Source organism: Pangasianodon hypophthalmus, chromosome 17 (assembly GCF_027358585.1).
Source record: "Pangasianodon hypophthalmus isolate fPanHyp1 chromosome 17, fPanHyp1.pri, whole genome shotgun sequence".
In the NCBI taxonomy this organism is placed as follows: domain Eukaryota; kingdom Metazoa; phylum Chordata; class Actinopteri; order Siluriformes; family Pangasiidae; genus Pangasianodon; species Pangasianodon hypophthalmus.
This window is the reverse complement of record NC_069726.1, coordinates 16784688-16807803: the sequence shown is the minus strand read 5'-3', so window position 1 is coordinate 16807803 and position 23116 is coordinate 16784688. Positions and strand designations below refer to the sequence as shown.

At 38.8% G+C, this 23116-nt stretch overlaps 1 protein-coding gene across 2 annotated transcripts; it reads left to right on the top strand.

Annotated features, from left to right (window-relative positions):
• Positions 1 to 5457: 5457 nt before the first annotated feature.
• chd1 (chromodomain helicase DNA binding protein 1) lies at positions 5458 to 22996 on the top strand. 2 transcript variants are annotated; one of them, XM_026941841.3, is made up of 37 exons: positions 5458 to 5798; positions 7292 to 7450; positions 8123 to 8327; positions 8741 to 8845; positions 9082 to 9140; positions 9241 to 9396; positions 10016 to 10281; positions 10486 to 10711; positions 10802 to 10902; positions 11009 to 11187; positions 11305 to 11429; positions 11884 to 12100; positions 12387 to 12476; positions 12668 to 12858; positions 13029 to 13217; positions 13405 to 13567; positions 13940 to 14092; positions 14200 to 14271; positions 14371 to 14520; positions 14790 to 14938; positions 15198 to 15294; positions 15393 to 15488; positions 15598 to 15774; positions 16407 to 16567; positions 16715 to 16756; positions 16840 to 16973; positions 17093 to 17231; positions 17387 to 17537; positions 17660 to 17782; positions 19165 to 19305; positions 19633 to 19920; positions 20084 to 20215; positions 20520 to 20698; positions 20862 to 20961; positions 21125 to 21176; positions 21425 to 21647; positions 22015 to 22996. In XM_026941841.3, exons 2-37 carry the CDS (start codon positions 7398 to 7400, stop codon positions 22334 to 22336), a joined length of 5406 nt encoding a protein of 1801 aa, XP_026797642.1. In that variant the 5' UTR covers positions 5458 to 5798; positions 7292 to 7397; the 3' UTR covers positions 22337 to 22996. The 2 variants fall into 2 exon arrangements, with proteins under 2 accessions (XP_026797642.1, XP_026797641.1); XM_026941840.3 differs by having other exon boundaries at positions 15195 to 15294.
• Positions 22997 to 23116: the final 120 nt, after the last annotated feature.

Genomic DNA, 23116 nt, shown 5'->3' with positions numbered 1-23116 from the left:
TTTCATAAATTTGAGAGGGTGGGATCAAATGCTACAAAAGACACATTTTTATTGCATATGCCAAAGAATCAGGAGAAAGAAGTTTCACTGTGCACTTTATTTTACAAGAGATATGCATGTTTATACAGTAAGTGCAAAGAATATGAATAGCACCTAATATTCTAATATTCTAATGGATAGGACCTAATATTCACATTTTGTGATTATTGCTGAAATCTGACATTTGGTGAAGTACATAAAGAGAAACAATACTGTCTTAATGGTTGACAATATTTCTGATTATTCAAGGCCCAGATAGTTTGGATGACTTTCAGACTGTTGTTTCTTTTCCTCTTTTGTCAGTATTATCCTCACTAAGTCTCACCCTGCATAAATTAATACACAGTTTCTCATAACACTTGTTGTCTTTTCAAAGTTTTTTTTCTGAATCTCAGCTGTTTTGACTCGCTGGCCCTCTGTGACTTGAGGCTGTTCCTTGTAAATGGCTCCCTTTCAGAGCTCTGTAGTAGGTGGCAGATGGTGAGTATCATACAACAGGTTTTTGAAATCAATGTCACCAATGAAATCCAGTTCAGCTATCTTCTCATACTTATTCTATTACTCACTGCTGACTCTGTGGCGCATCATTCTTATTCTGCTCATCATGCTGACTGCTGTGTGGTTTCATCATGCATCCTAGAGACTGCCATTTGGCTGATACTTTTTTGACGTTTTTAGCTCTTTTTTTTTTTTTTGGCTCTGCTGTTTCTCATCTCGCTGCTGCAGGAGAATATGCGTTCAGCAGGGCTGTCACTCAACTTTTTGGGATCGTGTGCTGGCAGCTTGGAGACCTCTTCTGGCTGTTTTTTGTCATCACTAACAGCCTGCAGGTTCAGCAGGAGAAAAAAAGCAGAAACGTGAAGACCACAAAAACAGCAGGATGGCCAAAGCTGAAATTTAAACATACAGTATATTTTAAGGAATGTATTTAAGATGGGAGTCTAATTAGAGGCTTGTGTTCTGTAACAACATGTTTTCTTTTGTGTGAGTGCATGACTTTTGTTGGTTCTGCAGACCAGCAGAACCCCTTCAGTTTTAATTCAATTAAATGAGTTTTTTGGGACCAAGCAGAGGTGAGAAGTAACAAAATACAATTATTTTATTACTTAAGGTGAGTTCAGATATTTTGGGACACATTTGGAATTCCCAATTTTTCTAAGCTTTCTTGCAATTAATAAAACAGCTATTTCGTCATATCATATACATTTCTGAAATCCCCTAGGTGTTGACCATCTACATATGAAGGAAAATGTTTATATCATATATCTGAGGAAACATGGCTTTCCCTTTTGCTAAGAGTGACTGGAAGCCATTTTTAATGATGTGTTTGGTAGTTTGGGACAGCAGGTTTTCATTGGTCTGGGCTTTTACTTTCATATACAATTCTATGCTGAAAACATTATTTATTTGTAGCATGCTTATTAATTGTATCAATAAATCATGTTTCAATAGTGAGATATTTAAAAATGTTCATCATTAACCTATTCTATTCTATTAAGATTAAGCAAAATTGACTACGTATTATGGCCTGAGTAACATCCAAATCAATCTTCAATATTTTCCAAATTCATAACCAGTGTTTTCTAAAATTCAGTATGAACAGATGATGTAATAAACACCGTAGAACACCACCACCAAAAGGTAACAATTTATAATTTGTTTCTTGCAGTGGCAGCATGACACAGGATTTAACGAAAATAAACATCAACATCAATCTCTAAAATTACATGAACAGGACACTTAGTAAAAATACCTGCATTCTCAGTAGTAAGCCTAAGTAACATTTCCTAGTTTGGTCATTTTTGTTATATCTTGCAAATGATTAAATTGTAAACATATGCACATGATTGGAGCTAACGTTATTCTTATTTTGTTACAGTAGTACATCTTATGTATATATGCATCATGCATATGTGGAATAAACTATTCATGACAACTTCATAACATTATGAAAAAAAAAGGCTCAGTAACAAAAGTTTTGACTTTCACTTATCAGGCCAGAAAATAAATGCTGCTAAACTTAACTGTCCCAATTCACCTGATGCCCAAATATACCTGAATTTTTTATTGATACTTTACTTTAGTTATTTTTTCTCACCTAATGCTTTTGGCTTTTAGGCTACCTCCTATATTTCAAAAGACAAATCTTTAGACAAAACTCTAGACTTTTTAGCAACAGACAGCTCCAGAATCAGAATGTATTAGGAATGTTTCTTGGTATTTGGTCACAACACTATACATTCAACACAGTTTGCAACACACACATCACAGACATTAAACGGAGTGGCACAATTGTGATATATAATAAATGATAGCAATGATATATAGTAATGACGATATTAACAAATAAATAATATATTTAATAAATAGTAATAAATAGTAGTACTTATTATTATTATTATTATTATTAATATGCAACATGGTGCTTGATCTAAATTCCTGACAAATTAAAATGTATGTATCCAAATAAATCAAAGCAGATGTGGCAGCAAGACTGAGACCTAATATCCATCTGTCGCTACAGTCATTGGTTGCTACGTCATTGTATTTTTCAAGGCAGTTTGTACTGAGACAGCTAGCTTGTACTGTCAGACTTATTATCATGCTAGCTTACATCTGAGAGATTAGAGAGAAAGCTGGTTTTAGATTTAGTGAACTTGCCAGTTTGCTCCTTTGTTGTGCGATTTTAAGCAGAGGTCTTTTTCCTTGGTGAATCTTTCTTCCACTTTTATTTTCATACTTTAAGTAAATTTAAGAGTTTATACTTTTCTACTTGAAAGTGAAAGATTTGAAGATTTGAAACTACAAATCTGCTATTACTCAACCAGTAAACATATAGTGTGAGGTTAAAGGAGCTCCAGAATGAACAGTAATGTAATAAAGGATTAAGAAAACCTTGGTAATTTCTCTACAGTAGTGCACAAATCTCAGCTCAGCTTTTAAAGAGCTTTTAAAAATGTAGGTCTGAATCTGTATGATAAGAGTTCTAGGAGGACCCAAGACGATGTATTTTGCAGAACATCATCTTTGTCTGCTTCTTTGTTTTGCTTTATAGATTTTTATAATGTAAGGCTGAAATGAAGTTTGGCAGGCGTGACTCGGCAGACAGTCACAACACAGCAGTATTAGAGTTTAGTTTTAAGGAGCTGTGACCCAGCTTTACTGAAGGGGCATATCATTTATACAATATTCATTTATACAATAAATCTCTGATTATACCTTTCATTTTACTGGAAAGGCACTTTTAGATTTTAGACTTCAAATGAATTACTTGAAATTTTCAGAAAATGCATTTAATCAGCTCTTTTATGTAGGTAAAGCAGTAAGGCATGAATTTCTTTTAGATTATTCTTTATACAAGTGTTCAAAAGAATTAAACCTTGAACTAATTTTATTGCGCTAAGGAGCTGGAACCAATGTTCAAAAATCTTCTGCATGGTTTATATATGTGTGTGTGTGTGTGTATATATATATATATAGATATATATAGATATAGATATATAGATATGAAAATATTTTTGTATTATTGTAATTTTAAAGGCTCATAATTACACCTGCAGTTGCACAAGATCATGGGCTCTAAAGGTTTGGGGGATTTTCTGTTAATTATCAATGCATTCTAACATATTTACACAACATTTTTGTATTAATTTGTTGTTTAGCTGGGACCTGGGACTTGAGGATTGTCACATATCCATGAGTGTACAGTTTATATGAAATGGACTTCCAGGATAGTAACAGAGATAATCAATAATAATTTGAAGATCAGCAGGACTATACATTTGTGACAAGTACAGCAATGATGTAAAGATGATGTAAACCAACATGGATTCAGTTCTTTATCAGGAATTACCACAAGATGAAAATAATGCCACAACTGTTAGAGCAGATTGCATCACTGCATTAGTGATACGTTAGTGCTCAGCAGTCTTGGGAATTCACTGCCTTGCACAGTCCCCTGCTCTAAACTCTCATCATTAATAATATTCATAATATGCTAAATCAGGTATGTTAGGATTTAGGAAAACTTAAAACCTAAAAAACATTTGCTTTTGTTTTGTTTACATAGAAGCACTTGTGTCGTGTATAAGCACAAAAAGCACTAACATTTTTGAATATCTTTCTTTAGATGTATATCATTTGCTTACAATATTTAGGGTAAAGTGTTGTCATATTATTATTATTTATTCATGTGTTCACCTAAGCAAAGTGGAATACCACTCTTTCTTCTACATTGCCCTTGTGTGTCCCATATTGCTGGATATCAATAGTACCACAGCTACGTTATGTACGCAACTTACTAAATACAAATACGCTCAGTGACTATCAGGTGCCAGACATATAGGTCTGTTTTTGCTCCAGGTATAGGCTCTGGCTCCACCGTGACCATGACCAAGAATGAGCAGTTACTAAAGATGAATGAATCTTTAAAATACTGTGAAGTGCTTTTTTTGTCTTGAGCAAAGTGAAAAGAGTCAATGTTCAAACAGAGCAGGAAAATATTATCCAGCATGTTATAACACTACATATGTTTTTTTTTTTTTTTTATCAGGGCTTACCACCAGATGGAAATAATACCACAAGTGTTGGAGGTTAGTGCATCACTGCTTTATTCACAAAGCACACAAAACACTGAATAATTTAAACTTTCTTTTCTCAAAATGTAAGACAATGCATGTTATTCCACATGCCTGTGTGTGTATCCTCCAGGTTCTCTGATTTCCTCACACCTCTCAAAAAAATTCCTGTAGGTGGATTAGCTATGCTAAATTGCCCTAGGTGTCCCAGGAATTATTCCCACTTCATGCTCACTCAGTGATCCCAGTATTGTCCCCAGATTCACTTCTACCCTTACCTGATGATGATGATGATGATGATAACATTACATGTGTTCTTTATCAGGAAACACACCACATCTGTTGGATGGCAGTATCCACAAAGCAAAAAAACACTAATCTTGTGGACATTTGTGTGCAACAATCTTAGTTTGGTTATGAGAATGTGCAACTAACAAAGCATATATTTTGTCAAAGAGGGCCAGAGTACTCCAGAATTTAGCATTCCATCTCATTTATCACACCCGAACAGCTTTAGGTGACCTAATATAATGTGTTAAAATGGCAAAAGACAAATCCCTGTAGGGTAGTGGCCCTCCGGGACCTGAGTTTGTTACTCCTGAACCTAAGCAAATGAAGTGGTCATGCTCGAGTGCTTCATATTACAGGAAACTAACCGCACTGCCGTGAAGTTACACACGTGTCTAGCTTATTATGATCGAAAAAAAACTGTAGCGTGTGAATTTTTTTGTTTTGCAATTTCCACTGGAGCACGCGCATCGCCTTGGCCCCGGAGCCCGCAGCATGGTGTTGGTGGTGCTGCTGGCGGTGCTGCTGCTGGTGACGTCACTGCCCGGGGTTTCCATCTCCACTGGCTCCGGTTTGAGTGTGTGAGCTCGCGACGGCGTCATGGCGGAGGCCGGCTGTTGTAGCACTCACGGCTGAGATGCCTGCTAGCTTCTCCGGCTCTTCTTCTTACGGAATACAAAGAAATTTCAAAGGCAGACAGTTTTTTTTGGAAGGGAAAGGGGGAACCTAAACAAAAACTTGACTCGGTAGAAAAAGTTGGACTGTTTTGCTCTCTCTCTCACACAGAGAGCTAGCCTAGCCGCGGTTAGCCGCTAACGCTAACTGGGTGAGAAAAACAAGAAAAAAGGACGCGGAGTTTCGGCTACGGAGCCGACTGGCGCCCGCTGTAGCCAGGTAACAACACAAAGCCAAATGACGCGCAACTCTGCATTATTTTAACTTTAAGGGCTGTAGGTATTCATTCACAAGCCCTGTGCTGCTGTTTTAGACGTGTTTGATTATGCAGTAGTGAATAAAGTGGTGTCGCGGCGCGTATTTTGGGAAGTTAGTTTCTTTACCATCATTACTGAGGGCTGTAGCGGCGAGGACACTGAGCACAGCCTGATGATGCAGTGCGGGAATTAGCGTTAGCCAGCACACACGAACGCTCACCAAACTCAAACACTGTTTTATCAAAGCCTTTCCTCAGACCTTTCTTTCTAGAGATGTCCGTTTGTAGTAGATAATACGAACTAGAGTCAGAAAAGTCAGCTAAGTTACTTCTCAGAGCCAAACTCTGTAGGTTTAGTTAGCTTTTAGCTTAGCAGACTTGCTAGGTTGCTAATTAAATGGAGATATATCGCTGCGCGTGTATTTTCAGCGCCATGTAAATGAACAAAAACTAAAAGAAGTGTATGTGTTAATAATATTTACTCACTAGTTTATTAACTTTTTTTTTCTTTTCTTTTTTTTTACAGACCTTTGATATTTTACACATCCTGCCTCAACATTCTGTTAGCAAAATAGCTAACACGCCGCACTCATTGGCAGAGCCTAGCTAGCTTGCTGTGCTGTGTTTAGCTAACGTGCTAATGTAACTTTTCGTCAAGAAAACACGATTTTAAGCATTAGCTTATTAGCTCAGTCGGCTAGGAAGCGGTTGATAGGCTGAATTTAAAATGTACCGCGAATTGTAAAGCTCGCTTTGGTGAAAGTAAGCTAACTTTACTTCTAAGACAGAAAACTAGCCTGGGTTGAGTTTTCGTTTGGTTTAGAGTTTGAAGCGCTGTTGTTAGAGCTTGCATAACCTCTTTTGTCGGCATTGCTCGGCATGGACATCCCCAGGGTGGGTGTTGCTACTGTGGCCGCCGGATAGAGCGCTCTGCTCGGGCTTCATTGTCCAGGAGAGTCCCGCTGCTTAGGCCTAACAACAGGCCTGGGCGCTATCACACAGGACAATTTTCTCTAATGTTGGCCACAATTAATTGTTCATTATTTTTTATTGCACACAATGGAAAGTGAATACAGTTATCGTTTTTCTTTTAATTCGTAGACGTTTTATTTTGACTTCTGTCATTGTTCATTCATTTCGAAAAGCTTCTTATAAGAAGCATGTTCACTGTGTGATCTGGAAGTATGACTAAGCCTGTATGCATTTTTGCTTCATACGCTGTTGAAATTTCCCTTAAATGTGAAACACCAAGTTTTTGGCAAAATATCCTTTAGGTGTGAGAACTACAAACTTGGTAATCACTTGGAACAGGAACACATGAGAGTAGGCAAAGTGATTCTGTAATTCTGTTTAAAGATTGCTGAATGGCAAATAAAAATAAGCTCACTGTAGTGTTAAATTGACATTTTGTCTCATCTTGATTAAATATAGTAACCGTCCTGTTCTGTTTCTACAGGTGAGCGCCACTGTACAAAGCTGGAGGTTTGGGATATTTGAGGACCTGTTCAGGCCAAGTAGCAAACATTGGTTGTTTTGGAGACCCAAATATTTAAACCACAGCCATGGATGGCCGCAGTGAAGATGAAAGTGTGAGCAACAGCAGCGGAGATTCCAGGTAAAGAAAACTATATGCTTGGTAAAGTTTACTTTAAAGTTGCCAAATCGGTGCTCCTAGTTTGCATGTGGTGCAAATTTCATGTTTAGTTCAGTCAGTTCTTTGAGAGTATCCCATTAAAAAAACAGTTGAAGTGTGACTCTAGAATGATTGACAACTGGAGAGGTGTTTTGAACACTCGGACATTAACTGACGCCTCCCTCCCCTCGAAGCCCCCTTCTGATTTCACTGTTTCTATGACAGATGTCAAACAACGTTTCCTAAAAGGACTATATCAAATATATATTCCTCTTGGAGGGTGGTAGGTCTGCATGCTCATATATAGCTCCTAGTTGTGCCATATCCATGGTGGTGTGTTCTAAGGAAAAATATTTTGCCATATATCTAAATTATGTGTGTTTTGTTGGTTTGCAGTAGTTTGTGATTAAATGTACATGTTTTGTAAATATGGTTAACAATATGGTAAATGATTTTAGTTTTAAAATCTGCAGTCATCCACTTCTTTGCAGATTTATTTTTATTTGCCTTCATTTTGACTGACAACACAAATGTCAGAAATGCTGATGATAATTATCCTGTTCTGTTGACTTTAGAAGTGAAAGTGAAATTAACATGACAGGCAAATGTGGCTCTGTGTGCATCGTAATAACATAAAACTAACGTGTGTTTCAGTAACTCGGACGATGAGTCTGGGTCTGGGTCTGGATCTGGTTCCGGCTCTGGTTCCAGCTCCAGCAGCAGCAGCTCCAGTAGCAGCCAGTCAGGGAGCAGCGACTCAGGAAGTGGCTCAGACTCGGGAAGCCAGTCCGATTCTGATTCTGAAAAGTCCAAGGGGAAGAATGGTCAGAATATCTCTGCCAAGATTGATTCAGCAGAAGTAAGGCTTTATTAGTTTGATAGATTAAACCAAGGTCTCATTTTGTGGTAACAGATTAGTGCTATAGCATTTCTGTGTTTCCCAAAAGCATCACAGCACATGTGAAGATGAAGGTCATTGTTAATTGTTAGTGAGAACGTTCACTCTACCAGATCATCCTTACAAGGCTTTTGGGAAATGGGGCCAGTGAAAACGAACACCTAACTAGTAGCATTATGTAAATTACAGCATGCTCATTGGTAGCTACTGGCTTTCTTTTATTGTTATCCACGCTGAACATTTTCAGGCAGGCTATTCCTTTAAAACTTGTGCTATACTAATTCCAGCTTTAAGAGAGAATCCACACTAAACCAGTCTACAATATTGTACAGTAATATGCGCTAAAGTATTCCTACTTATTTCCTTTGTTGCAGTTTTGGAAATCTAATCCCAGTATCCTGGCAGTGCAGAGGTCAGCTATGCTCAGGAAACAGCAGCAACAACAGCAACAGAGCTCCTCAAACAGTGACTCAGATGAGGTAGGAACTTGCAGGACAGCATTTCAGATTGCTGATTTGAATCAATTTTTGCTTCATTATTTTGTTTTGTTAATGCATCACTAGGTTCTTGCTGGGCTGATGGCATTCTCATTGTATTTACATCTGCATGAATGCATATTATAGAATTCAAGAATTGTCCAAGAGGATTGGCATAATAATGACATTCCAACAGCCTGACTTTAAGTAAGTTGTGTGTGTGTGTGTTTATTGTTAAGGAATCCTCAAGTAGTGATGACTCAGACGATGACTCTTCCAGGAAGCGAAAGAGTAAAGGGTGAGTCCAGCCATTAAACATCAATAAATCCACAGGTATTCTTGTTATTATGGTATTTCCCAGTCATTGATAAACTGTTAAATGATTCTCTGTGTGACAGGACTGGTTCTGACTCCGATTCTGGGTCTGGCTCTGGATCTGGTTCAGGGAGTGACTCGTCCAATTCTTCAGCTGAAGAAGAGGCAGAGAACAGTGAAGAGTCAGTTTCAGACTATGAGCCGAGCCACAAAGTTAAAAGCAGAAAGCCACCTAACAAGTATGGCGATATGTTACTTCTTCTAAAGTCAGCACAGAAAAGCTTTTGTGGTTTCTGAATATGCTATCAGTTTTGTTATGTCATTGTTGCTTCATCCTCTGGAATGCACAATAACACACTTGTTATGAAAAAAAGTCATAGTTTTCATAGAAAGTTGGTCTAAAAAGTATTGGGCTCTGTCTTCCAAATGGTTTCTGTCTTCCATAAACTTCAAAGCTAAGCTTCGACAGCATCAAATCCAAACAAGTTTTTTGAATCACTATTTTTTGCTGAGATTATCAACTTTTGCATATTAATTCATCAAATCATTGCTTTTAAGAGCCACTAGCCAACTGGAATGACAGATTGAAAATAAAGAAGTACACAGTAACTTAACCTTGAAATGAATCTGAAACAGACTAGCTGAATCTTCCCTGTTTAAACTGCTGAAGAGAGGAGGATAGAGTAATGCTGAAAACATAAACAACAGTTTTGTACAGAACCTGTAAAACTCAAACTTTGTACCGAAGTAAAATAGTAAAGACTTGGGGCCCAGAAGCTTAATGCTCATGTGTGAGAAATGCCGTTTTATTTATTATTTAGTAGTGGTTGCTCTCTAATCGGCTCTCTGATCCTTCAGGACTATTGCCAGAAATGGAAAAAAGAGCAAGGTTTCAAAAAAGAAGCCCTCAGCCTCTTCGTCAGACGAGGAGGACGATTATAAAAAGGCTCTGGCAGGTCCTCGGAGGCAGGCTACGGTGAACGTCAGCTATAAAGAGGATGAAGAACTGAAAACGGACTCTGATGACTTGGTGGAGGTGTGTGGGGAGGACGTCCCACCGCCTGAGGAGGATGAGTTTGAGACTCTGGAAAGAGTAATGTGCATAAGAATAGGACGAAAAGGAGGTAAATATTTTGTGGAAGATTGAGGTTTTCCTGTTTGTTGACAAATGGCTTTAATTTGAATTCTAGGTTCATGCCATTAGATATGTTCATTCTGTGTCTAATATTTTCCCATTCTAGTCTACAGGGTCTTTGGAGTGAAGTTTGTTGACTGCACATGTGCATAAAAATACATTCTGTTCATTACTTTCTATTTGTTGCTTACAGCCACTGGGGCCACCACGACAGTCTATGCTGTTGAGGCTGATGGAGACCCTAATGCCAACTTCAACCCAAACAAGCAGCCAGGAGATGTGCAGTACTTGATCAAATGGAAAGGCTGGTCACACATTCACAACACCTGGGAGACGGAGGAGACACTGAAGCAGCAGAACGTGAAGGGCATGAAGAAACTGGACAATTTCAAAAAGAAGGAGCAGGAAAAGAAGAAATGGTAAGGCTTCTGTGTATGGTGTGGTGGCATGTCAGAGCTCTGTGCTTGTATAGGTGAAGCTAGAGACATTGGTTACATTTTCTCATGCAGGCTGAAAACCGCTTCACCTGAGGATGTGGAATACTTCAACTGCCAGCAGGAACTCATGGATGACCTGCATTCACAGTATCAGCTTGTGGAGAGAATTATTGGTAAGGAGATACATGACCTGTCATTTTGTTTATTGATGTATTTGCTTACTATTTGGGTCCGACCTCAACTATATATTAATACACACATCGCCATTAATTTTGCAAGGCCATTCAAATCAGAAGTCAGCAGCAGGCTACCCAGACTACTTATGCAAATGGCAAGGGCTTCCATATTCAGAATGCAGCTGGGAAGATGGGGCACTTATTGCTAGAAAATTCCAGAAGTGCATAGATGCCTACATGAGCCGGAACCAGTCCAAAACAATCCCCTTCAGGGACTGCAAGGTAACACACTAAAGACTAGAGTGCTCTAAAGCAAGCCCAATGAAAATTTAATAAATCTGTGCACTGCACTCTTATTTAATGGCTCCATGCAGTGAAGGAATGCGCACTCTTATTTAGGTTTTAAAGGTGAGGCCGCGGTTTGTGCCAATGAAGAAACAGCCTCATTATATCGGTGGAGAAGGACTTGAGCTTCGAGACTACCAGCTGGACGGCTTAAACTGGATGGCCCATTCGTGGTGCAAGTATGTTCAGCTGTGTACATGTATTAATTGTTGTATTTTCTATGAAGGGTGCTTGGTACCCAACAGTTTTCTTGTAAATCAGATACAGTGAGTTTATGTATTAATCACCATTTGAGTAAATGCGAAACATAATGTGCTCTGATTGGTAATGTATGTCTTCACTGAGTATCTTGTATTATTCAAGAAGATGCTATAACTGTAAATAGCGTTGACTGTCACATGGTTAAATGATTTGCTTAAGGAGACAGACTTACATTTTTTTTCAGTTCTCCAGTATGAGAGACTTACGTAACATAGCCCGTATAGACCTGTGAAACATGTACAGGCTGTTTTGCAAATATGAATAAATATAAATATTATTAAAATAATATCTATCACAAATTTTATTTTTTTAGGACAAGCTGACTTTGTTTGCAGTGTTTGAGTCATGTTAATTATTTTGCTCTTCTGCCAGAGGGAACAGTTGTATTCTAGCTGATGAGATGGGCCTTGGAAAGACCATTCAGACCATCTCCTTTCTGAACTATCTGTTTAATGAGCACCAGCTCTACGGACCGTTTCTACTGGTGGTGCCCTTGTCTACACTTACCTCCTGGCAGAGGGAAATCCATCTCTGGGCCCCACAGATGAACGTAGTTGTCTACCTGGGTGACATCAGCAGTAGGAACATGGTAAGATACAGCAAACTAAATGCAAGCTTTATTCACTGTGAGATAAGAATTTTATTTATTTGTTAGTAAATGTATATGAAAGGCATAATTCTATTTGCTGTGAAATCACATAACACATTAATCGAAAATTACATCAGCACATTTTTGCAAACATGCATTCCATTCTCACTCATGCTGCTTGAGCTGTCCTTGTTACTTGCAAATATCAAGTTTTTTTTTTTTTTTTTGGAATGTTACATTGTGTTTGAAACAGTGTATTAATAATTGTTGTACTGTTCTTCTTTAGATCAGAACACATGAGTGGATGCATGCCCAGAACAAGCGGCTAAAGCTCAACATCCTTCTAACTACATATGAAATCCTCCTGAAAGATAAGGTATGACATTAAAATCTATTAAAAATGGCTTAAAATTCTGGTTCATATACTCCTCTGAAGTTTCTTTTGTCTGTTGCTTATGAGTTTCTGACATTCAATTATGACTTTCACTTTCATTGTGCTTAGTTTCAACAATCAGACAGCAATTTGGTAGAAATAACATTTTAAAGGGCTGCTATTTGTTTCTCTAGTCATTTCTGGGGAACGTGAGCTGGGCATTCATTGGTGTGGACGAGGCCCACAGGTTGAAGAATGATGATTCCCTTTTGTATAAGACCATGATTGAGTTCAAGTCCAACCACCGGCTCCTTATCACTGGAACACCTCTGCAGAATTCCCTCAAAGAGCTATGGTCACTCCTCCATTTCATCATGCCAGAGAAGTATGAGCGCACTGCAATATCATTGCTTCTCACCATACAACATGGACATTTGCTTTTTAGTTATAAAGCGTTAGAAGTATTTTTCCCCATTTTTGGTTCGATTCTGTCTTGTTGGACTTAACTTGGTTTTACAGTTGTGCTAAGATTTAATGGGGGGATTTGGTTCTCAGGTTTCACTCGTGGGAGCAGTTTGAGGAAGAGCATGGTAAAGGCAGGGACTCAGGCTACACAAGCTTGCACAAGGAGCTGGAGCCTTTCCTGCTACGCAGGGTCAAGAAGGATGTGGAGAAGTCACTGCCTGCCAAGGTTGAACAGATCCTTAGGGTGGAGATGAGTGCCATCCAGAAACAATACTACAAGTATGACAGAACATGAAATGCACCTTTGACTGCCCACATTCTTGCTTGTCTCTTAAGTAAAGTGATTAAACATTATTAGCATTCAAATTGCTTTGGCAAGTGCTGCATTTTCTCTTGCACAATGGCGCAAAATCATCAACCATTAGTAGGTGGTTGTGAATAATGAAATACATTTCATTTTTCATAGGTGGATCTTGACGAGAAACTACAAGGCACTCAGCAAAGGCACAAAAGGAAGCACGTCTGGTTTTCTCAACATCATGATGGAGCTGAAGAAGTGCTGTAACCACTGCTACCTCATCAAACCACCAGAGGATAATGACTTCCACAACAAAACAGAGGCCTTGCAGGTATGTCTAACAAAGGAGTGAAATGTAGATTAGCTTATCCATTTCACGCCATCTGCTGACATCTGTTAGAGAAATGCTATCTGACAATTATGCAGCTGATATTTAGGAGCTATGGCCTACTTCTTCTGGGAAAGTGCTACTGTGATTGTCTGATTTCTGTAGGACAATGTGGAAGTTCTTTTAAAATTTTCACTGTTGCAATAGGTTAAAGACATAGGTCATTATACAAATTATGTATAATGAACAGTAGTCTTTAAAAATGAATGAATAAATAAATATGAAAATCTCAATTCAGTGTTTTGGTCAGTGTTTGTAGAATGGGGCAGGGTAGCAATTCATGGAAAAAAAAATTGAATCCTGTGTTTTGTGTAGCACTTAATCCGCAGTAGCGGGAAGCTGGTACTTCTGGACAAGCTCCTGGTGCGGCTGAAGGAGCGTGGCCACCGTGTGCTCATCTTCTCCCAGATGGTCCGGATGCTGGACATCCTTGCAGACTACCTGAGGAGCCGCCAGTTCTTATTCCAGGTGACCAGAGTCCTTTCTGCTCTGTCTGACATGTGTGTTCCAGCAATGGGATTCACAGTCCCTGAAAATGTTTGGTACATTAGGCTGATCAGTGTGTTGTCTTGCAGAGGTTGGATGGTTCCATCAAGGGCGAGATGAGGAAGCAGGCATTGGATCATTTTAATGCAGAAGGTTCTGAGGTACTTGCGTAAATTCTCTGCTCTTTTGCACAGTATGTGTTAGTGTTGTGTTTTCAGACTGGACATGAACATGTGTTTTTTGTTTTGTTTTTTCTCCAGGACTTCTGTTTTCTGTTGTCCACACGAGCGGGTGGCCTGGGCATTAACTTGGCTTCTGCAGATACCGTGGTCATCTTTGACTCAGACTGGAACCCCCAGAATGACCTGCAGGCTCAGGCCAGAGCTCACAGGATTGGGCAGAAGAGACAGGTAAACCACATACTGCTTTTTCAAAGGTATACTCCTTTTTAGAATTACTCTGCTCGAAACAGATGATCTGAGATATATGTATGTATGTATGTATGTGTGTGTGTGTATGTGTATATATAATATAGTTCTTGTAAATAATGGTGCTCTTGTTGATAAATAAAAAATTTTATAAGATAAAGCTTTCTTTATAATGATTCACCAGTTTGTCTACTGTTATGTTTCGCAATGTTATTAAAACATAATCTTAATATATTCTTTAATTTTTTCAGGTAAATATTTATCGTTTGGTGACTAAGGGGTCTGTGGAAGAAGACATCATTGAGCGAGCCAAGAAGAAGATGGTGCTGGACCACCTTGTTATTCAGAGGATGGACACTACAGGGAAAACAGTCCTTCATACTGGTGCTGCTCCTTCCAGGTAACTTTACAGCTCAGCATTAATGGCTTGTTAGAATTCCCATATTTCTGACTGAATGGAATCTCAAGTCCTGATATTCTAGGGGTCAGGAGTTTTAACAACTAACTGTTGTCACTGTAATGTCACAAAAAAAATGTGTAAAATCCCTGACTCTATACTTATGCTATACATCAGCAGGGGTTCACAAACCCCTCTCTGAGAACCACTGTTGATATAACGCTGTTAATGTTTGTCTTTTATTCTTTGGTTTTTAAAGCAGTTCCACCCCTTTCAACAAAGAGGAACTGTCTGCTATTTTAAAGTTTGGTGCTGAAGAACTTTTTAAGGAGCCAGAGGGAGAAGAACAAGAGCCCCAGGTGTGTTGATTTGCAATAGCATGTAAACCATAACAGCATAAAACTGTTTAGACCAAACAGAAATGAGGATGATGAATATTTAAAAATTTTGTCTGTAGGAGATGGATATTGATGAGATTCTGAAGAGAGCAGAGACCAGGGAAAATGATCCTGGTCCATCTACTGTAGGAGAAGAGCTTCTCTCACAGTTTAAGGTCTGTAATATTAATTAATATCTGTTGTGGCAGGACACACTCTTGTCCACAGAATGGTCTGATGTGGCAATGCTGCCTTGCTTTAATCAGTTCTTCTGCCTTCCTCCAGGTGGCAAACTTCTCCATGATGGAGGAGGAAGACATGGACATGGATGCAGATGGCAACCAGAAGACCTGGGATGCAATCATCCCTGAAGAGCAGCGGAGGAGACTGGAGGAAGAGGAGAGGCAGAAGGAGCTAGCAGAGATTTACATGCTGCCCCGCATGAGGAACTGTGCCAAACAGGTTAGAGGAAAACCATATTACCTGTCTCGGGAATGTGGCACAACCAGATAGTGTTTTATTTATATATATATATATATATATATATATATATATATATATATATATATATATATGTATTTTTTTTTTTTTTTTTTTTTTAGTCAGCATTATAGAGCTGAGCAATATGGGAGATCTACTGCAAGTCTGAATCTTTTTTTTTTTATTTTTTTTTTTTTATAAGTAATCCAAGGTTGTTTACAAATTTGTCATGGTTAGTGTGTAAACATTATAATTATGCAGATGGATTAATTAGTAGAAAAAGGGGAACTGTAAATGTGACTGGTTTCATTTAACCTCTAAGAAGATAGACCTATCTCATGCTATATGCCATTGCACAATTTCTTAATGCTCCTGACTTGCTCTGATTGGCTGAGGGAAAAGAAAATTCAGAAAAAGAAAGCTCAAAAGAAGAAAAAAAAACTCAGTAAGACTAATGAAAAATTAGTGAAATTTATTTCCAAGGTGTAAAATTCCTTATAAAATGTCCTTGCTCACCTTTAGACACTTTGAATATTAAAATTGTTATGCAAAAGTTTGTAATATTGAATCTGCAGTAATGCTGACATTGTTCTTATGATTGACTTGATTTTTAGATAAGCTTTAATGGTAATGAGGGCAGGCGGAGCCGGAATAGAAGATATTCTGGCTCTGACAGTGACTCTGCCTCAGACCGAAAGAGGCCGAAGAAGCGAGGCAGACCACGAACTATTCCTCGCGAGAACATCAAGGGCTTCAGTGACGCTGAAATACGAAGGTAAAAGTCACTCCCTTGATGTTGCCAAGCCCCAAACCTCAACAACTATAGGAATGTTAAACATGCTATTTCAAATTCTTTTTCTTGAACCTGGGATTTAAAAGGTCCAAAAGTTTCAATTTACTGCCATGCTCTTTCCCTTCATAGGTTTATCAAGAGTTACAAGAAATTTGGTGGCCCTTTGGAAAGGTATTTTTCATTTTTAAACAAATAATTTCTAGCACAGTTGCTACCACATCTTTTCCCTTGCCCTCACTGACTTTATGTAACAGGCTGGATGCTATTGCCCGGGATGCTGAGCTGGTGGATAAGTCAGAGCATGACCTGAGGCGGCTCGCAGAGACGGTACACAATGGCTGTCTGAAAACACTGAGGGAAAATCCATGTGGACCAGAAAAAACCTCAGGTATACAGATGTGCAGTTTGATGGCCATTTAGTGACTCATCGTTATTGAGTGGTGAATTTCTGTGTCCTGTAGAGAACTTGATGATTGTAATCTATATCTGCTTGTTTTGTGTTTCTAGGAGGCAGGCGAGGGAAGGTGAAGGGACCTACCTTCAGGATCTCAGGTGTTCAAGTCAATGCTAAGCTAGTAATCTCACATGAGGAGGAACTGGCCCCTTTGCACAAAGCCATTCCTGCTGACCCAGAGGAGAGGAAGAGGTACCTTACTGTTCTCTTTATAAATATAGCATTTTAAAGAATTGTGTCCTTTTCATGATTGTAGTGCTTAAATCATTATATTGTTTTTTTTTTGTTTTTTTTTTTTGTTTGTTTTTTTTTTTGCAATCTGTGATTAAACAGTTTCATTTGCACAGGTATATGCTTCCTTGCCATGCAAAGGCAGCTCATTTTGACATTGAGTGGGGCAAAGAAGATGACTCCAGCCTTCTTATTGGGATTTATGAGTATGGCTATGGAAGCTGGGAAATGATTAAGATGGACCCAGACCTTAACCTCACCCACAAGGTACAAAAATTAGTGTTTGTTTGTTTTGTTTTTTTAACTTGATATGTTTGTTAATTTAGGAACTTTGAAATGTTTGTTTTTACATTAATTGCAATCCTTTAAATTGTGACTGGTCCAAACAGCTTTTACCAGACGACCCTGATAAGAAGCCACAGGCCAAACAGCTCCAGACACGAGCTGACTACCTCATCAAATTACTCAGCAAGGACCTCGCCAAAAAGGAGGCCCAGAGGCAAACGGGCACGGTGAGAGCTCCATTTTATCCTGAGTCAGTCTCGACAGTGTGTACCATCACAGTCTTTTGATGTGTTTGGCCATGCTCTTTTACTTGCCTTTTTCCGTTTCTGACCAATGTTCCATTTAGTTTTAAAGCCACAGATTGGTGTATGTTTACATGCAAATAACATTTTTAAAATCCATACATATTATGGTAAACCATTGCAAACAATCAGTCATGAGATCAAAGAGTGTTCTTACATTCAAATTACATCTGGAGCTTTAATTATTGTCACAGGTGGCAACAGTCTTTTAGTCCCTTTCAGCTTTAGTAACAAGAACAGGCAAGCCTAGTTCAGCTGTACCACAAATCCAGCCAGTGGGGAACTTTCTTCTTTAACCCTTGAATTTGCCACTGTTAGCACAAGGCTACCGCGTATACTTTAGCTAACATTAGATGGCAATATCTAGCACTGACCTTGCCAGGTAGCTAACATGCTCAAAGTTTGAGTAGGATATAAGGTAGAGTAGGTGTTTATTATTTAAATTTTGCTTATATTGTGATAAAAATTCTCAACATAATCCTTACCATCTTGTTAAGTTTGTTGGGGCTTCAGTATCAAAGAGACATGTCTTGGAGCCAGCTTTCAGCCTGGACCAACTTGAAGAGCAGATTCATTTGATGCCATTTTACCAGTGTTGAGTCTTTAATGATTTCCACTTACCACTTTACATCTTCATAACCTGTCACAACATCAAGGCTATAATAGACATGTACTGAAATTGATAAGAATTCTTTTATTAATACAATACTAGAATCATTTTTAGAAAAAGGCAGCTGCACATACCATAATACTTTTGCGTATTTAGAGGTGCTAATATTTGGCCAGTGCCTTAGCTTTACACTGGACATTTTACTGAGTATATAATCATGGTTTGACATACTGTGCAGCCAATATTCTGTCCTGTTGCCATCATACATCCTATAAGCATTAGTATTTACACATGCTTATAGGTTCTTTTGTGTTGTAAATGGCCCCAGTAGATCCTTGCACCAAGATAGATGAAAGGAAAACTAATGAAAAAAACATTATCAGTTAATTGTGATGAACTTCTGGTTCCTAACATTAATCATAAAGCAAGGTTGGCTGTTGATGCCCCGTTAGTCTTTAAGGAGGCTGTACAATGATAGAAAGGCCTTTCACATTGTCCTTTTGATTAACTGAATATATGCATCATTGCACTTCCTATACTGAGAAAACAACGTGCCACAACTAGCTTGTGCTTGAGTACACAGGAAGCCACTTCCTCCCCAGGGTGCCCATGACATTTTCTCTAACCTATCTTTCAGAATTTAATGGTTTGTGATTTGCATTAATAGTTTTGCTGTTGGAACCTTTTTGTCCTGCAGGCTAATTCCCGAAAGAGGAAGCCACGGGGAAAGAAGAACAAAACTGTGAAACCGAAAGTGGACGAAGTCATCAACAGTCTGTCCTCTGCTCCTCCCTCAGAGAAGAGCTCAGAAGATGAGGAGGACAAGGAAGATGAAAAGGTCTGTATTGCTGATGGGTTGAGTGGCGGCTGTTTTGCCATTGTGCCTTTGATTGTGTTCTAAAAACATGCTTTACTTATGATTGTTCACTGGCCTTTTTTTTTCTTTTGATAAATAGCTTTAAATATTTAAATAGTTTTTTCTGTGACATGTCTACCCAAGTGACTAACAATGTCTTAACCAGTTTCTGCCCTTTAGTGTCTACCAAGTCTTTACATTGTTTACTTGGAAATAAAGCTTAATGTTGATCGTCACTCTGAGATGTTGCTTCAGGATAGAAGGTTAAACGCATTGCTGCAGTGTCACATTTTAACTCTCCCCTCCCAGGAATCCCCACCCAGCAAGCCACCATCCAACAGAAGAGGGCGAGCTTCTGATCGGGTGGTAAAGGAGGAGGAGGAGGAGGAGGAAGAAGAAGAGGAGGAGGAGGAGGAGGAACCAGAGCCAGAACCCCACGTTAAAGAGCCAGAGGAGAAGGAGATAAAAGAGAGGGAGGTAAAGAAAGATATCAAAAAGGAGAAGAAAGAGGAAGGTCGGGACAACAAAGAGAAAAAGGAACCCAAAGAGAAGAGCAAGACTATGGAGTACAGAGTAGAGGAGTCTTTCACAGAGAAGGTAATTAAAAAACAATCAACTTCTTTTAACTCTGTTAGAAGGTGTAATGAATTACTGAAGGTTGCATGAGAATGGTTTAAGCCTGAAAAATAATTTACCCCAGCTAGTCTTAATCAGTCTTTTTTTTTTTTTTTTTTTTTCCTTTAAACAAACAAAAAAACAGACTCCAGAGATAAAAGCTGAAGTTCGGGAAAAGAGCAAAAAGGCAGACACACCTGTCCATATCACTGCTGGAGGAGAGAATGTTCCGGTCTCTGAGGAGTCTGAGGAGCTCGACCAGAAGACCTTCAGCGTGGTGAGTCAGCTCATTCCTCATTCCTCTCCACAGTCTTAACCTGTACCTGCGTCTTCTGGTTCACAGACATGTTTAACATCAGCATGTGACATTGATTGCTTTAATGGATTGTTCTGAATTGGAGCTGTATTTATTAGTTATTAGCTTATTTGCAATTTTTTTCTCAATTTGCTGGTTATTTATATCTAATGGAGGGTGCTTTGAATGAGTAACATTTACCCATAGTTTAGTAACTAGATAGTTCTTGCCAGCTGGTCTCTTAATTCACCAACACCAATAAATTGTTTAACCCTGTGTTTAACAGTGTAAGGAGCGCATGCGGCCAGTGAAGGCAGCCTTAAAACAGCTGGATCGTCCCGAGAAAGGTCTTTCTGAACGTGAGCAGCTAGAGCATACTCGGCAGTGCCTAATCAAAATTGGAGACCACATCACAGACTGTCTAAAAGAGTACACCAACCTTGAACACATCAAGCAGTGGAGAAGGTGTGTATAGTTTGCTATGAGAGCTTTTCTCAAGACTTAGACAATGAAAGCTCTTAAAATCATAAATTCTTTTAAAAAAAAGGGGGGGGGGGGTATTTTATCTTGAATTATTAAGGAATTCAACTGGAACTAGTATATAATCCTTTGTCTCATATCATGACAGAAATCTTTGGATATTTGTTTCCAAATTCACGGAGTTTGATGCAAGAAAACTGCATAAACTGTATAAGCATGCAATCAAGAAAAGACAGGAAAACGCTCAGGTATGGTCCTGCTTTCATCAGCATTTAATTCGAAGTGTATTATTGGTGTAATCAACTAAGAGGTGAACTGTAATTGAATGACCTTTATGTGCATGCAATAAATGTAATATTTTTCCATGTTATATTTTTAAGTTACAACGTTTATGATCTGTATTCATTTCAGACGGCGGACCAAAACACTAGCACTGTAAATACACAAACCTTTAGACACACAGGTATGTCTCTTATTACGTCAGCATTTCCTCAAATTTCTTTTATTTGTAATTGAGGCATCATTTTATAAATATTTTTCTCTTAACTAGTGGCATGTTAGTATAAAATGTCTCACAATAAGAGTGGTGAGACTTCTAAATCATAAAGATATGAGAATCCAAACAGGTAAATCAATGTTAAAAGCCCTAAAATGATACCTTTAGTAAAAATTTTAGTGTTGAGAGTTTCTCCTCCTTTCCTATGTTCTCAGACATTGAAAGGTTAAAGGACTCTCAGCAGGACGAGAGCAGTAGAGACAGCTACAGTTCAGAGCGACACCACTCGACCTCACGCAGCCATGAGCAGAGCAAAGAGCGCCACTCCAGTGACTCATACAGGAAAAGCTCAGACTCCAGGAAGAGACCGTACTCCTCCTTCAGCAATGGCAAAGATCACCGAGAGCGAGACCACTACAGAGAGCGCCAGGACAGCAGGTCAGTCACACACACCCCGCCAGAGTCGTACTTTCATGCAGAATAAACATACTTATAGATCTTGCTATATCAAATTAAAGCTTTCAAATTTCATTTAAAATTGCATTCATGGAACATGAAAACTGATGCTTTCTTACATTAAGAAAAACAGGAAGCAATAACATAATTTTAAAGTTTTAGGAGATGACCATAACCCACATTTTAATTAATTAATTAATTAATAAGTCTGCTTCTCCCAATAGTTAAACCGAACCATATAAGAACAGATTACATGCCCAGTAGATTTCTTTTTGAGATTCAGTCAGTCTTATTTCAAAGTTTGTAAAATCTTTCAAATTAATTTCCTCATACTTCTATGTTCCCACAGATATTACAGTGACAGCAAGCATAGGAAGCTAGATGATCACCGTTCTAGTCGAGACAACTGGTCAGACAGCAACAATAAGGAGCGTGTACACTCGGAGCACCGCTCCAGCTCAGACTACAGCCACCACAAGGCTTCTCGTGACTACCGCTATCACTCAGACTGGCAATTGGAGCAGCGCCCATCGGGTAGTGGGCCACGTTCTCCTCGAGACCAGAGATCGCCCTACGACTCCCGATCGCCCCTGGGCCACCGGTCACCCTTTGAGTACTCTTCTGAGCACAAGACCACGCCCGAGCAGGTCTGGAGTGGTCGTAAGACATAGCGCTCAATCAGCCATAGATAGACAAACGCAGGAAATGCCTTATGGGACTTTTGGCCGCTGTACTGCGCACTTGAGCTTCTCTTTGAGGCTTGGTGCACTCGTCTCTTCTCCAGGCTAAGTTTAAATAACTGGGGAGTGAACACAAATTACATATTTTTGTATTTAATAGTCCTGCTGCACCATTTCCTAGGTGCAGTAGTGTGATGTTTCCTTTTTAATTATTTTTATAAAGTGACTACTTTTTTTTTGGGACATAAAAGAATCCTAAACGCTCGTGTTCCACCGCTACCCGCGACACTGGATCCTGGCATTGACTTACCACATTTGTAATGCAGCTCTTGACTTAAAACAGAAGTGTTCAAACAGAGGAAACTAGCATAATGTACTGTCTTGATACTGGGTTAAGAGTAAAAGGGTCTCTTCTGAGCAGCCTGAAGGACTGGGGTTCACCTTCCAAAGTACCTCGTTTACAATTTTTTTTTTTTTTTTTCTTTTTCATGTGACCACCATGCCGTCTTTTTGTTTATCTTTGCATCATGCTTGAATTATTTAATTCTCAGCTGTAACATAATCTGGATTCTGTTTTGGAAGCATCTGAAAATGTCATTTTCATAAAATTGTACTACTGTAAATTATTGTATAAAAGTAAATTGAATGGGCTTTTTCTTCTCAGGCTTTTTTCTTTAAACTAGTCGTTCCCTTTCCCCACCAACTCAGGCTTTTTTGTCAGTTGTATTGATTTAAGGTTTCTATGTCCATAGGACAATTTATGTAAATTAT

What these genes read in the sequence shown, in the direction of transcription:
- chd1 (XM_026941840.3), top strand. Translation starts at nt 7,398, where the DNA reads ATGGATGGCCGCAGTGAAGATGAAAGTGTGAGCAACAGCAGCGGAGAT. An exon ending in GCCGCCAGTTCTTATTCCAG is followed by an intron (nt 14,093 to 14,199) that starts GTGACCAGAGTC and finishes GTTGTCTTGCAG; the next exon opens with AGGTTGGATGGTTCCATCAA. An exon ending in AGAGAGCGCCAGGACAGCAG is followed by an intron (nt 21,648 to 22,014) that starts GTCAGTCACACA and finishes ATGTTCCCACAG; the next exon opens with ATATTACAGTGACAGCAAGC.